The sequence below is a fragment of the Salmo salar genome, chromosome ssa09 (assembly GCF_905237065.1).
Source record: "Salmo salar chromosome ssa09, Ssal_v3.1, whole genome shotgun sequence".
Lineage (NCBI taxonomy): Eukaryota > Metazoa > Chordata > Actinopteri > Salmoniformes > Salmonidae > Salmo > Salmo salar.
In genome coordinates this window covers 12,118,280-12,132,015 of record NC_059450.1, presented here as the reverse complement: position 1 = coordinate 12,132,015, position 13,736 = coordinate 12,118,280, and the positions used below count along the sequence as shown (strand labels likewise).

General features: G+C 43.1%; 1 protein-coding gene across 1 annotated transcript in view; it reads left to right on the top strand.

Moving 5' to 3' along the window:
• Window positions 1-13,736, top strand: part of smyd3 (SET and MYND domain containing 3) — a 211,478-nt gene that overhangs the window by 12,455 nt on the left and 185,287 nt on the right. The window contains 3 exon segments of the mRNA NM_001140394.1: window positions 6,123-6,186; window positions 7,120-7,227; window positions 7,562-7,616. Coding sequence (NP_001133866.1) covers window positions 6,123-6,186; window positions 7,120-7,227; window positions 7,562-7,616 — 227 coding nt within the window.

Here is a 13,736-nt window from a genome sequence, read left to right as displayed (position 1 = left end):
AGTCAGGCACGACGGGCAGCCCGTGGAAAAGGGCCCCGCTAATTACTACCGAACACTGAACCATCGCTATACAGCTTACTGAGGAAATGAATTACCATGCCCACACTTTCATCAAAGCACACTTCCATCTTCATTCATCATGTACAGTACCAGTATTCCATCTGATGAGAGATTGAGAGAGAGAGCGAGAGAAAGGTACTTTAATTCTATATTGCTTGTCAACATTTCTTAATAAACCTACTTTAACATAGTCATGAATATTGATTAGGTGCCAGGATACGGACTCTCTCAAGCAGAACGTCATCACCTACTAAATCAACTAAAATCAGCTCAGACGAGAGAGGGAGAGAGGCAGGGGCTTTAAAAAAATAAACAAAAAAAAAGTTACTTTTAACTTTAAAATGTATACCAAACAAAAACCAATGATTGCAAAGATAAACTATATGCACAAGGACTACACTTAACTATTTCCACGGGAGGGAGGGAGAGAGAGAGAGGTCATGAGGAGAAGAAAGATTTAGATTAGAGAAGACGCAGAAGATGGACATATCCACAGTAGTCCTTGCCTTGAACTGGAGCGAGAGAACATAACAGATCTAATCGACTCAATAAAATAGGTCTTAACAGGACCAGGCCAATGAATTAACCCAGTAACGGCAGTAGTCAGTCTGTGTACGGTCATATTGATATTTACAGAGAAAACAGACTGATTGGGGTCAACAGAATAGTGTGTGTGAGTCTGTCGGTGTCTACATGGTATGTATGTGTGAAAGCATATGGGGTCAGTGGAGCAGACTGGATTATTCACACTCACTGTTGATCTGATGGTTCCAAATGTATCCCAGCATTCCTTGTGTGTGCACTGGTTTATTCCACAACCTGTAACCAGGCCCAGTAATGACAGGACTGAGATGAAGGATCTTTGTTCTCGTGTGTGTGTGTGTGTTGAGAGAACCCCATGGTTAGTGTAGATGTCCATCTTTCTCTGACTGTCTCTCTCTCTCTACAGGATCGCATAACGATTAGCTTACATCTGCATGTTCGGCATATCATTAACCTGATGCTTCTCGCTCTGTCTCTGTGCTTCTCTGTCATTCTACATCGATAATGTTATTGGTAATCTTTGAACAGAAGCAGTACTGGTCGAGCGCACACACACACACACACACACACACACAGTGTTTGTCAGGTCCTTATCCAGAGGAAGTCCAGTCCAAGCTGTTAAGGGAAAAAGCGCTGAGTGATGTCATTACACAGAGCCTATATCCTGCCCAAGATAAATAGAGATAAAAGTAGTTCAAGTCCTGTAAAAGTTGTGTTGGGGAAAGCTTTCATGGGTGAACTGAATAATAAACAGAGCCATGGCATGAGATGATAGCCCACTGCTGTATCTGAAACGCAACTGGAATGCTGTAGGTTTTATCATTATGATGTATTTACTATGTATCTGACCAGTATACTGGAGAAGTCTCTGGTGTATGTTTCAGCTCCTAGCTTTGACCTTGATTCTTCACAAAACCACGACCAGGACAAAAAAAAGACAATGATTTTGGGGGTATTTCACAAGATTTAATCTCTAAAATGGTCCTTAGTAGGAAAGATTGTTGACGTCTTGGTGAAATTTCTATCTAAAAGCATAGTTGAGAAATAATTAATCAGATTCATGACATTGTGACTTACCCAGGCCTCCTTTTAAGACTCCTTATTGTTTCATCTGTAGGTGCTACAAAGCAAACATTGGTCTCAAATGAAGCTTTGCCACTTTCTCTGTGATACGAGTCGTATTTTGATTTCTAACAATTTTCTTACATTCATTTATTTATAGAAAAATATAAACATGATTAAAAAATAGGAAATGTTTGATTTGGATATTTTTTAATTTTTGTGTTGAACATAATATTCTTTACGGGCATATCCAAGTCCCAGAGTGGGATCTCTGCTACTTGTAAAGTTATGACCCAATTTGTAAGAGTGAATGTTAAAATGGATTCAAAATGGTCGTCCTCTGCTGGAAATTTGCAAGACATTCAATAATACAAGTAAAAGGAGGGCTGTGATTGGTTAGATTGCCTACTATGCCAATAGGGCTCCAAGGAGCGGTTCTGTAACTGTATTCTCAATCTTCATAAACCGTAGTGATATTAACTATTAGTAATATTACTGTGCAACGTAGACAATTTATTTTCTCCTAATATTGCAACACAATTCGTATGTTCATCTAGTGCCCATCGGTTATGATTGTAACAACCTCTGTGTTTAAGTCGTGTTTTTACTGTCAATTTCTGGTTTCAAATTAGCACCAAAAACTACACTAACCATGAGCCTCAGTGTTTCTGCCACCACAGAAACAGATCCTGGATCTGTCATAACGCACACGACAAGTTCAGTTTGGGCCTGTGACGGTGCTATCGCGAGTGCCGTCATATGTTCGTTAACAGATGTCATGGTTTATTTTCGGGACGAAGAGAAGTGTCAAATGTATTCTTTATAAAAGGGGCAGTCAGCAGCACAGCAGTATCGTGTGTATGTGTTCGAATTCATAAAAAATAAAAGTATCCTTATCATTTTTATAAACATCACAAACTTTCTAGTGGTTGTTTTCCGCCGAGTAGAGAAGTCTACTGGCCTAAGGCTCCCCCAAAGCTACTGTGTATGGTTACTTAGCAAGCTAATTAGAAATTTGAAACACCGCCATGTTTCAAAAAAATTTCCAGTGGTCACGTGACTTGTATCTGTTCTGGGATTGGACAATACAAACCGCAGTGCTGTGTGGGATGAGTAGTTTGTTGGCCCCCTAATTCTGCTATGTACACGGTCTTGTACCCTTGACTTTTTTTTCTTCTTCATATACCAGAGTGCTTTTTAATTAAAGCGATTTTTATCTTTTGAATGAATGATTCACCCCGTAGATAAAAAAATAAATAAAATAAAAAATAAAATAAAAAAACGTATTCAACCTTTTGGAACCACAGTAACGAGCATGTTGTTGAAATTTGTATGCAAAACAATTGTGGAGTGTCAGTTTTGGAAATACGGTATAACCACAGGAAGAGGTGCGTGGCCCGTTGGAGCCCTGTTTCTCTGTTTAAACTTTAAAATTGGCAGCGATCCCACTCAGGAACTTTGATATTCCCCTAGAGTATATTATATTCAACAATATATACACACATTTGCCAAATCTACGTTATATTTTCAATATTCATGTTTATCTTTTTTTATATGCACAAATAAATGTAAGAACATTGTTATTGAAGTCAAAATACAACTCATATTACAGAGAAAGTGGTAAAGCTTCATATGACACCAATGTTTGCTTTGTAACACCTACAGATGAAACATTATGGAGTTTTAAAGGTGGCCTGGGTAAGGCCACAATGTCATAAATATGCCATGTCTTTTTGTTCTTGGTTTCATAAAGAATCACTCTTATAGACTTCATAATTCAGCCTTCACAGACCATTGAATGTTTTTTTTTCCAGTCAAGTCTGTAGTGTTTCATCATTCTCTCCTCTGACTTCCCTTATCTCTCTGCCTGTTATAGAAACAGACCCAGGAAATGCCTGTTGGAAGATTTTAAGTGGTTCTGACCCCCATATATAGCGGTGTGTGTGTGTGTGTGTGTGTGTGTGCGTGTTAGGAGGTTATTAGGAAATAGGGAGGGTAAGTGTGTGTTAGCTACGTCTCAGAGAGCCAAAAACAACTGCAAAGTATTTTAACCACTCTGACAAATGAGTGGATAGGAAACACTCAATGTCTTTCATGCTGAGAGGAAGCAGGCCGCTGCCAGCAGTGTGTGCGCAGCCTAGTAATGTGAGCTAAGATTACATCATTAATGTCACATTCTCATGCGTCAGTGACAAAATCATAAGGACCTCTCATAATACTTCATGATTAGATTACACATGTTTTGATTGTAGGACCTGCAGCTTTCTGTTGGAATTACTTTACAAAGGGAGGAAATAAAACAACGTGTACACACACACACACACACACACACGCACACAAGCCTCAGTCACAGACCGACGTAGAAATGCTGAACACAGAACAGTGAGCGAGTCATGTTGATTTGACTGGAGCAAGCTATTAACCAGATATACCCAGGGGTCGTGTCTACTCGTTGTCAGACATTGTGCACACACAGTTCAGGAGACTGAGAGATTTGAAGAAATCTGGTAATTACACACACACACACAAACACATACTAGTTGATACATACTGCTGATGAAAGTGTGGTTAGTCATGCCATTCAAATGATGTCTTGGGGGCATACTGTACACCAGTGACTGGTTTCAGTGGATCCTCTTCAGGTTCAGAAACAAAATCTGCGTCTCAAATGCTACCCTATTCCCTTTGGTGCACTACTGTGGCCACTTGCCACCCCTAACCCTACAGTATGTGTCCCAGGTCAAAAGTAGTGTATTATCTAGGACTAGGTTATGGGGTGTCATTTAGGGCAGTGTTTCCCAACTCCGGTTCTCGAGTTCCCCCCCCCAACGGCACAGATTTTTCGTTTGAAGACGCCATATTTCATGATCTGGGTATCTGAGATACAGTGCCTTCAGAAAGTATTCACACCCCTTGACCTTTTCCACATTTTGTTGTTTTACAAATTGGAATTAAAATTGTTGACAAAAAAATATGACAATTAAATCAATCTAAAGAAATTACTAATGTCAAAGTGGAAGAAAAATTCTAACATTCGTATTTTTCATTTTTTTTACAACACTAATATTTCTTGATTCCACACCTGGATTTGCCAATTATTATTCTTTTCAAAATTCTTCAAGCTCTGACAAATTGGTTGTTGACCATTGCCAGACAACCACTTTCAGATATTGCCATAGATTTTCAAAGAGATTTAATTGAAAACTGTAACTCGGCCACTCAGGAACATTCACCCTCTTCTTGGTAAGCAACTCCAGTGTTGATTTGGCTTTATGTTTTAGGTTATTGTCCAGCTGAAAGGTGAATTCATCTCCCAGTGTCTGGTGGAAAGCAGACTGAACCAGGTTATTCTCTAGGATTTTTCCTGTGCTTAGCTCCATTCCGTGTCTTTTTTTGTTTGTTTTTATCCTGAAAAACTCCCCAACAATTACAAGCATACACATAACATGCTGCAGCCACCACTATGCTTGAAAATATGGAGGTACTCAGTAAATATGGTGGTACTCAGTAATGTGTTGTATTGGATTTGCCCCAAACATAACTCTTTGTATTCAGAACAAAAAGTTAATTGCTTTGCCACATTTTTTGCAGTATTACTTTATTGCCTTGTTGCAAACAGGATGCATGTTTTGGAAGAATTTTTTATTCTGTACAGTATTTCTTCTTTTCACTCTGTCATTTGGGTTAATATTGTGGAGTATCTACAATGTTGTTGATCCATCCTCAGTTATCTCTTATCACAGCCATTAAATACAAACTGTTTTAAAATCACCATTGACCTTGTAGTGGTTTCCTTCCTCTCTGGCAACTGAGTTAGGAAGGACGCCTTTATCTTTGTAGTGACTGGGTGTATAGATATTCAATAGGTCACCTTTGCAAGGCATTATTTAGGCTTGCCATAACAAAGGGGTTTAGTACTATTGATGTCTTGAGTCAATAGTATTCCACCAATTTGTTATGGAAAGCTTCAATAAGTTCATGAGTAAACATTTGCACAGTTACTTAAGCTTTAAATTTTTTATGAATTTGTAAAAATGTCAAACAATTCCACTTTGACATTATGGTGTATGCCAGTGACGACAAATCTCAATTTAAAATTCAGGCTGTACCCCAACAAAATGTGGAAAAAGTCAAGGGGTGTGACGAATACTTTCTGAAGGCACTGTATGTGGGGCACTGCCTGAGAGGGAAAAACTCCCCAAATCAACTGTGAGTTAATGTTGTTTCTCTCTCTCTCTCGGTCTCCCTCTCTCCCCTTCCCTGTATCTCTCTCTCTCTCTCTCTCTCTCTCTGTCTCTCTGTCTCTCTGTCTCTCTGTCTCTCTCTCTCTCTGTCTCTCTCTCTCTCTCTCTGTCTCTCTCTCTCTCTCGTCTCTGTCTCTCTCTCTCTCTCTCCCACGCTCTCTCTCTGTCTCTCTCTCTCTCTCTCTCTCCCACGCTCTCTCTCTGTCTCTTTAGGCGTAAAACCCTCCTGAGATGTTCTCAGTGTAAGGTAGCGCGGTATTGTGACGTCACCTGCCAGGTAAGCAGCCCAACCAGAAGTTGTCACATTTTGTCCATTGCTGTTTCCACTCATTCAAGTACCTAAAGAAAGGGAAGATGGATGTGAAAGAAATAACCCTATTGTAGGGGAACAATAGATCTAGGGATGTGTGTGTGTGTGTGTGTGTGTGTGTGTGTGCGGTGTAACATCTGAGACTGACCCAATTCCTTCATCAACACATGATGTCACCTAATGAAATGAATGACACAATGCTGCCCACTGCTGCTCCCCATATAAACTGGTTTCCATTACACAACAGGTATGTGTCTGTGACAAGTGTGTGTGTGTGTGCTCCTCTACCTCGTCCTTCTGTGCAGTGTTTCCCCTAGATTATTTCCAGGCATGGTGCAAAGCAACATCCAGCCCCCGTTGCAACAAAATTGAAATCAACACAAGTCTTGTATAGTGCAAACACTGCCTCTGTGTAAATTATAATTTGACATGCACAGATCTCAAGCCAACACTGTATGTTCACCTTTTAGCCACCTTTCTTTCACATCGACGCTAACCTTTACATTTAAGGTCACTTTATTGGACAATTGCACACGAGGTCCCCTAACCCTAGTGTAGCCTCCTCCTCTCTGATATGAAATGTCACCGTTCACCTCTTATTTCCCGCTAACAAACGCCCCTGACTTCCCATCCCACTCACTCGCACACGCATGCACGCACACGGCCACACACGCACACTGATGCACATCTGCCTGTGTGTGTTTTGTAAAGTACATACATTTTTTCCCCCCCTCTCTTCCACTTCACGTTGCCTTAACTTCTATTTTCAAGAGTTCATTCCCTTCAGTTCTTTCCAAATCTCTCGACGCCTTTTCAGTTTGTACTGGTCCCATTCCTATATCTTTTCTATCCATATGAAAACGAATAAAATATATTTTTTAAATTGTGTTTTCTCTACAGAAACAGGCATGGTCGGACCATAAGAGGGAGTGTAAATGTCTCCGCAGCCTCCATCCCAGAATCCCCACTGACTCTGTCCGTCTGGCAGCCAGAATCATCTTTAGATTGGTACGCCTCCCCTGACTCGCTCAATGATTGGTTCAATGTCCCGAATTGACTGGTCAATCTGTTTTTCAATCCAGTCATTTCAGGAAGTGATCTGAAACTCATTTCAGAAGTTGAAAAATCCTCACAGAAAATGAATATGGAATTGAGCCCAACAACCTAGGGTTAATAGACCTGGATGAGAAAGCTTGTTTTGTTTTTAGACGGTTCTCATGATAAATCATTGATCTCATTTAGTTTTACACTTCTTCCTCTTTTACCATTTTCCTCTTCTGTTTTTCCGCCACTTCTACCTCCTACATCTCTCTCTCTCTGTCTCCCTCTTCTCTTCCTTTAGTTGAGTCCATCGCAGACTTCTCCAGGGCTGTGTTCTTTAGAGGAGCATGAGTCACGTAAGTCTCTATCACCTCCCCTACAAAAGTGACATTCAATACTTTGTTTTGCCTTTCTCTTCTAACAAAACTATGTATGTATGTATGTGTATGTGTGTATATATGCACGCACGCACGCACGCACACACACACACACACACACACACACACACACACACACATATGGAAATATACAGAGTCAATCACATCTCCTCCACAGTTCTTTACATTCATCTATAATTTTCAAACATCAACTCAGACAGCAGGAGAAGTCCTTTCTAGCCTGGCCAGGGTGGGACATAGCCTGGCCAGGATGGGACATAGCCTGGCCGTGCATCTACAGGGGGTGTTTACATGTTGTCCCCAGGTCTCAGATTACATTTACATTATTACATTACATTACATTTAAGTCATTTAGCAGACGCTCTTATCCAGAGCGACTTACAAATTGGTGCATTCACCTTATGATAATCCAGTGGAACAACCACTTTACAATAGTGCATCTAAATCTTTTAGGGGGGGGGGGGGGTCAGAAGGATTACTTTATCCTATCCTAGGTATTCCTTAAAGAGGTGGGGTTTCAGGTGTCTCCGGAAGGTGGTGATTGACTCCGCTGTCCTGGCGTCGTGAGGGAGCTTGTTCCACCATTGGGGTGTCAGAGCAGCGAACAGTTTTGACTGGGCTGAGCGGGAACTGTGCTTCCTCAGAGGTAGGGGGGCCAGCAGGCCAGAGGTGGATGAACGCAGTGCCCTTGTTTGGGTGTAGGGCCTGATCAGAGCCTGAAGGTATGGAGGTGCCGTTCCCTTCACAGCTCCGTAGGCAATCACCATGGTCTTGTAGCGGATGCGAGCTTCAACTGGAAGCCAATGGAGAGAGCGGAGGAGCGGGGTGACGTGAGAGAACTTGGGAAGGTTGAACACCAGACGGGCTGCGGCGTTCTGGATGAGTTGTAGGGGTTTAATGGCACAGGCAGGGAGCCCAGCCAACAGCGAGTTGCAGTAATCCAGACGGGAGATGACAAGTGCCTGGATTAGGACCTGCGCCGCTTCCTGTGTGAGGCAGGGTCGTACTCTGCGAATGTTGTAGAGCATGAACCTACAGGATCGGGTCACCGCCTTGATGTCAGTGGAGAACGACAGGGTGTTGTCCAGGATCATGCCAAGGTTCTTAGCACTCTGGGAGGAGGACACAAGGGAGTTGTCAACCGTGATGGCGAGATCATGGAACGGGCAGTCCTTCCCCGGGAGGAAGAGCAGCTCCGTCTTGCCGAGGTTCAGCTTGAGCTGGTGATCCGTCATCCACACTGATATGTCTGACAGACATGCAGAGATGCGATTCGCCGCCTGGTTATCAGAAGGGGGAAAGGAGAAGATTAATTGTGTGTCGTCTGCATAGCAATGATAGGAGAGACCATGTGAGGATATGACAGAGCCAAGTGACTTGGTGTATAGCGAGAATAGGAGAGGGCCTGGAACAGAGCCCTGTGGGACACCAGTGGTGAGAGCGCATGGTGCGGAGACAGATTCTCGCCACGCCACCTGGTAGGAGCGACCTGTCAGGTAGGACGCAATCCAAGCGTGGGCCGCGCCGGAGATGCCCAACTCGGAGAGGGTGGAGTGGAGGGTCTGATGGTTCACATTATCAAAGGCAGCAGATAGGTCTAGAAGGATGAGAGCAGAGGAGAGAGAGTTAGCTTTAGCAGTGCGGAGAGCCTCCGTGACACAGAGAAGAGCAGTCTCAGTTGAATGCCCAGTCTTGAAACCTGACTGATTAGGATCAAGAAGGTCATTCTGAGAGAGATAGCAGGAGAGCTGGCCAAGGACGGCACGTTCAAGAGTTTTGGAGAGAAAAGAAAGAAGGGATACTGGTCTGTAGTTGTTGACATCGGAGGGATCGAGTGTAGGTTTTTTCAGAAGGGGTGCAACTCTCGCTCTCTTGAAGACGGAAGGGACGTAGCCAGCGGTCAAGGATGAGTTGATGAGCGAGGTGAGGAAGGGGAGAAGGTCTCCGGAAATGGTCTGGAGAAGAGAGGAGGGGATAGGGTCAAGTGGGCAGGTTGTTGGGCGGCCGGCCGTCACAAGACGCGAGATTTCATCTGGAGAGAGAGGGGAGAAAGAGGTCAAAGCACAGGGTAGGGCAGTGTGAGCAGGACCAGCGGTGTCGTTTGACTTAGCAAACGAGGATCGGATATCGTCAACCTTCTTTTCAAAATGGTTGACGAAGTCATCCGCAGAGAGGGAGGAGGGGGGGAGGGGAGGAGGATTCAGGAGGGAGGAGAAGGTAGCAAAGAGCTTCCTAGGGTTAGAGGCAGATGCTTGGAATTTAGAGTGGTAGAAAGTGGCTTTAGCAGCAGAGACAGAAGAGGAGAATGTAGAGCGGAGGGAGTGAAAGGATGCCAGGTCCGCAGGGAGGCGAGTTTTCCTCCATTTCCGCTCGGCTGCCCGGAGCCCTGTTCTGTGAGCTCGTAGTGAGTCGTCGAGCCACGGAGCAGGAGGGGAGGACCGAGCCGGCCTGGAGGATAGGGGACAGAGAAAATCAAAGGATGCAGAAAGGGAGGAGAGGAGGGTTGAGGAGGCAGAATCAGGAGATAGGTTGGAGAAGGTTTGAGCAGAGGGAAGAGATGATAGGATGGAAGAGGAGAGAGTAGCGGGAGAGAGAGAGCGAAGGTTGGGACGATTAAGTACACAACGTCAGCTACAGGACTAGGTGTTGGTTAGACGCCACCGACAAAGTGGGGACATAATCAAACACTATCAGACATAATGGGGACATTAGACATGATGAGGACAGTGTCAGACATAATGGGGACATTAGACATGATCAGGACAGTGTCAGACACAGTGGGGACATTAGACATGATGAGGACAGTGTCAGACATAATGGGGACATTAGACATGATGAGGACAGTGTCAGACACAGTGGGGACATTAGACATGATGAGGACAGTGTCAGACACAGTGGGGACATTAGACATGATGAGGACAGTGTCAGACACAGTGGGGACATTAGACATGATGAGGACAGTGTCAGACACAGTGGGGACATTAGACATGATGAGGACAGTGTCAGACACAGTGTGGACAGTAGTAGGGGCGGAAGGAGAAGTTGTGTCTGTCTGGCTCAAACCTGTGGCTCTCTTCCAGTCTCTTAGTCCAGCTAGCAGCTTCCCACAACATGGGAATATAACCAGAGCATCACTCCTCATGAAATATACAGGAAGTGGTCAACAAGGCAGCTCAGATGTGACCAAAGCATTCTTCTCATTATAATGGTGATCATGAAGTCTTTGTTTTGACTGTGTTGGTCGGCTAACATGCAGATACTGTATATGGTAGAAGTGGTGTAGGTGACCATAACTAGTATTAATGGACCCAGGTTATTTCACATGTCATTATCAGAAACTAAGATGGCGGCAGAGACCCCTCCAAGTTCCTACCGTGGAAAACACTAGGAAGGGAAAGGGAAGGAGAATAATAGACACCACCACTAGATTATTGTTTTTGAAGATTTCTTTTTCTTTTCATTTTCTTTCTTTATTTAACCAGGGGAAACCCATTGAGATCAGGGTCTCATTTACAAGGGTGCCCTAGGAACAATAAATCAACATGGTCAGTCTCAATACAACACCATACATTTACAATTACACATTAGGACAAATGCAATTCAAAAGCAACAGATACAATTACACATCCATCAACGCATCAGTCAACACAAGTGCCGTTACAGTGCATTCGGAAAGTATTCAGACCCCTTCCCTTTTTCCACATTTTGTTTCGTTACAGCCTTATTCTAAAATGTATTAAATACATGTTTTTCCTCATCAATCTACACACACCACCCCATAATGATAAAGCGAAAACAGGTTTTTAGAAATGTTTGCAAATGTATTACAAATAAAAACAGAAAAACCTTATTTACGTAAGTATTCAGACCCTTTGCTATGAGACTCGAAAATGAGCTCAAGTGCATCCTGTTTCTATTGAGCATCCTTGAGATGTTTCTACAACTTGATTGGAGGCCACCTGTGGTAAATGCAATTTAATTGGACACTATTTGAAGGCGTATACCTGTCTATATAAGGTCCCACAGTTGACAGTGCATGTCAGAGCAAAAACCAAGCCAGGAGGTCAACGGAATTGTCTGTAGAGCTCTGAGACAGGATTGTGTCGAGGCACAGATCTGGGGAAGGGTACAAAACATTTCTGCAGCATTGAAGGTCCCCAAGAACACAGTGGCCTCCTCCATCATTCTTAAATGGAAGAAGTTTGGAACCACCAAGACTCTTCCTGAGCTGGCTGCCCGGCCAAACTACCAATCGGGGGAGAAGGGCCTTGGTCAGGGAGGTGACAACCATCTCTGCAGCACTCCACCAATCAGGCCTTTATGGTAGAGTGGACAGGCGGGAGCCACTCCTCAGTAAAAGGCACATGACAGCCCAGTTGGAGTTTGCCAAAAGGCACCTAAAGGAATCAGTACATGAGAAACGATATTGTCTGGTCTGATGAAACCAAGATTGAACTCTTTGGCCTGAATGCCAAGCATCATGTCTGGAGGAAACCTGGCACCATCCCTACGGTGAAGCATGGTGGTGGCAGCATGCTTTGGGGATGTTTTTCAGCGGCAGAGACTGGGAGACTAGTCAGGATTGAGGGAACGATGAATGGCGCAAAGTACAGAGATCCTTGATGAAAGCCTGCTCCAGAGCGCTCAGGACCGCAGACTGAGGCGAAGGTTCACCTTCCAACATGACAACAACCCTAAGCACACAGCTGGACTTGAACTCGATCGAACATCTCTGGAGAGACCTGAAAATAGCTGTGCAGCAATGCTCCCCATCCAACCTGACAGAGCTTGAGAGGAAATGCAGAGAAGAATGGGAGAAACACCCACCAAATACAGGTGTGCCAAGCTTGTAGCGTCATCCCTAAGAAGACTCGGGGCCGTAATCGCTGCCAAAGGTGCTTCAACAAAGTACAGAGTAAATGGTCTGAAGACTTATGGAAATGTGATATTTCAGTTTTGTGTTTGTAATAAATTTGCAAAAATTTCTACAAACCTGTTTTTGCTTTGACGTTATGGTGTGTTGTGTGTAGATTGATGAGTGAAAAAAACCTATTTAATCAGTTGTAGAACAAGGCTGTAACGTAACTAAATACGGAAAAAGTCAAAGGGTCTGAATACTTAACCGAAAGCACTTTAAGCATTTTCAGTAATGTCACTATGGCGGAGAAATGGAGAGTAAGTTGGATTTCCTAATGGAGCGATTACTCTGGTACCACAGAAGTTGTGTGCTGTCATCACATATCTCTCCAGGGGGATGCACATCATCCAGAAAATGTTGACAAAGAATAAGAGAAAGGCATGTTACGTAGAATGTTTGAGTAAATCCAAACGGTTGTCCCCTGGTTATGAAATGCACAGCCCTGATATTTAAGACCTAGATGAGATCTGAGATGAGAAGATGGATGACAAATCTAACGGGAGCCACGTTAGTAGCTCCCGACGTTAACAGAGTACAGCTAGCCACATAGATAGCAGGCAGAGCGACACAGTACAATATGAAATCAATGGTCGCTTCGAACACTCATTGAGACTGACTATTCATGTTCAGGAGATCTTAAGATCTTTATTTTTCAGCACAGAATACCATATCTAAGGAGTAATGGAACATATCGTTTGACGTATGCTCCGTTTAAATTTTAGAGTTGAAGTTTATGTGAGAAGTTCCTAGTGTCATTTGTGTCGTGCATCTCGTCTTCTATGTAGTATCTCATGTGATATCCATAGCTGAAGTACATATCATATAGGCTTGACTTATTTGTGTTCTGTGTATTAAACTGTGATTAACGAACTGCAGCTCGTCAGTTTGGGTTGTTGATCATCTCATGTGTATATCATATTATTTGTGTATTTTATGTTTTCAAGTGTTCCAAAATATATGAGCGTTCAACCTCTGCATATTTGTGGTACTTGTACAGTGCCCCCAATAAGTATTCTCTAGACTTATTCCACATTTTGTTACAGCCTTAATTCAAAATGTATTAAATATATTTTTTTTCTGATCCATCTTCACAAAATACCTCATAATGGTAAAGTGATAAAAAAAAATAATAATAATTAAATACAGAAATATCAATTTTA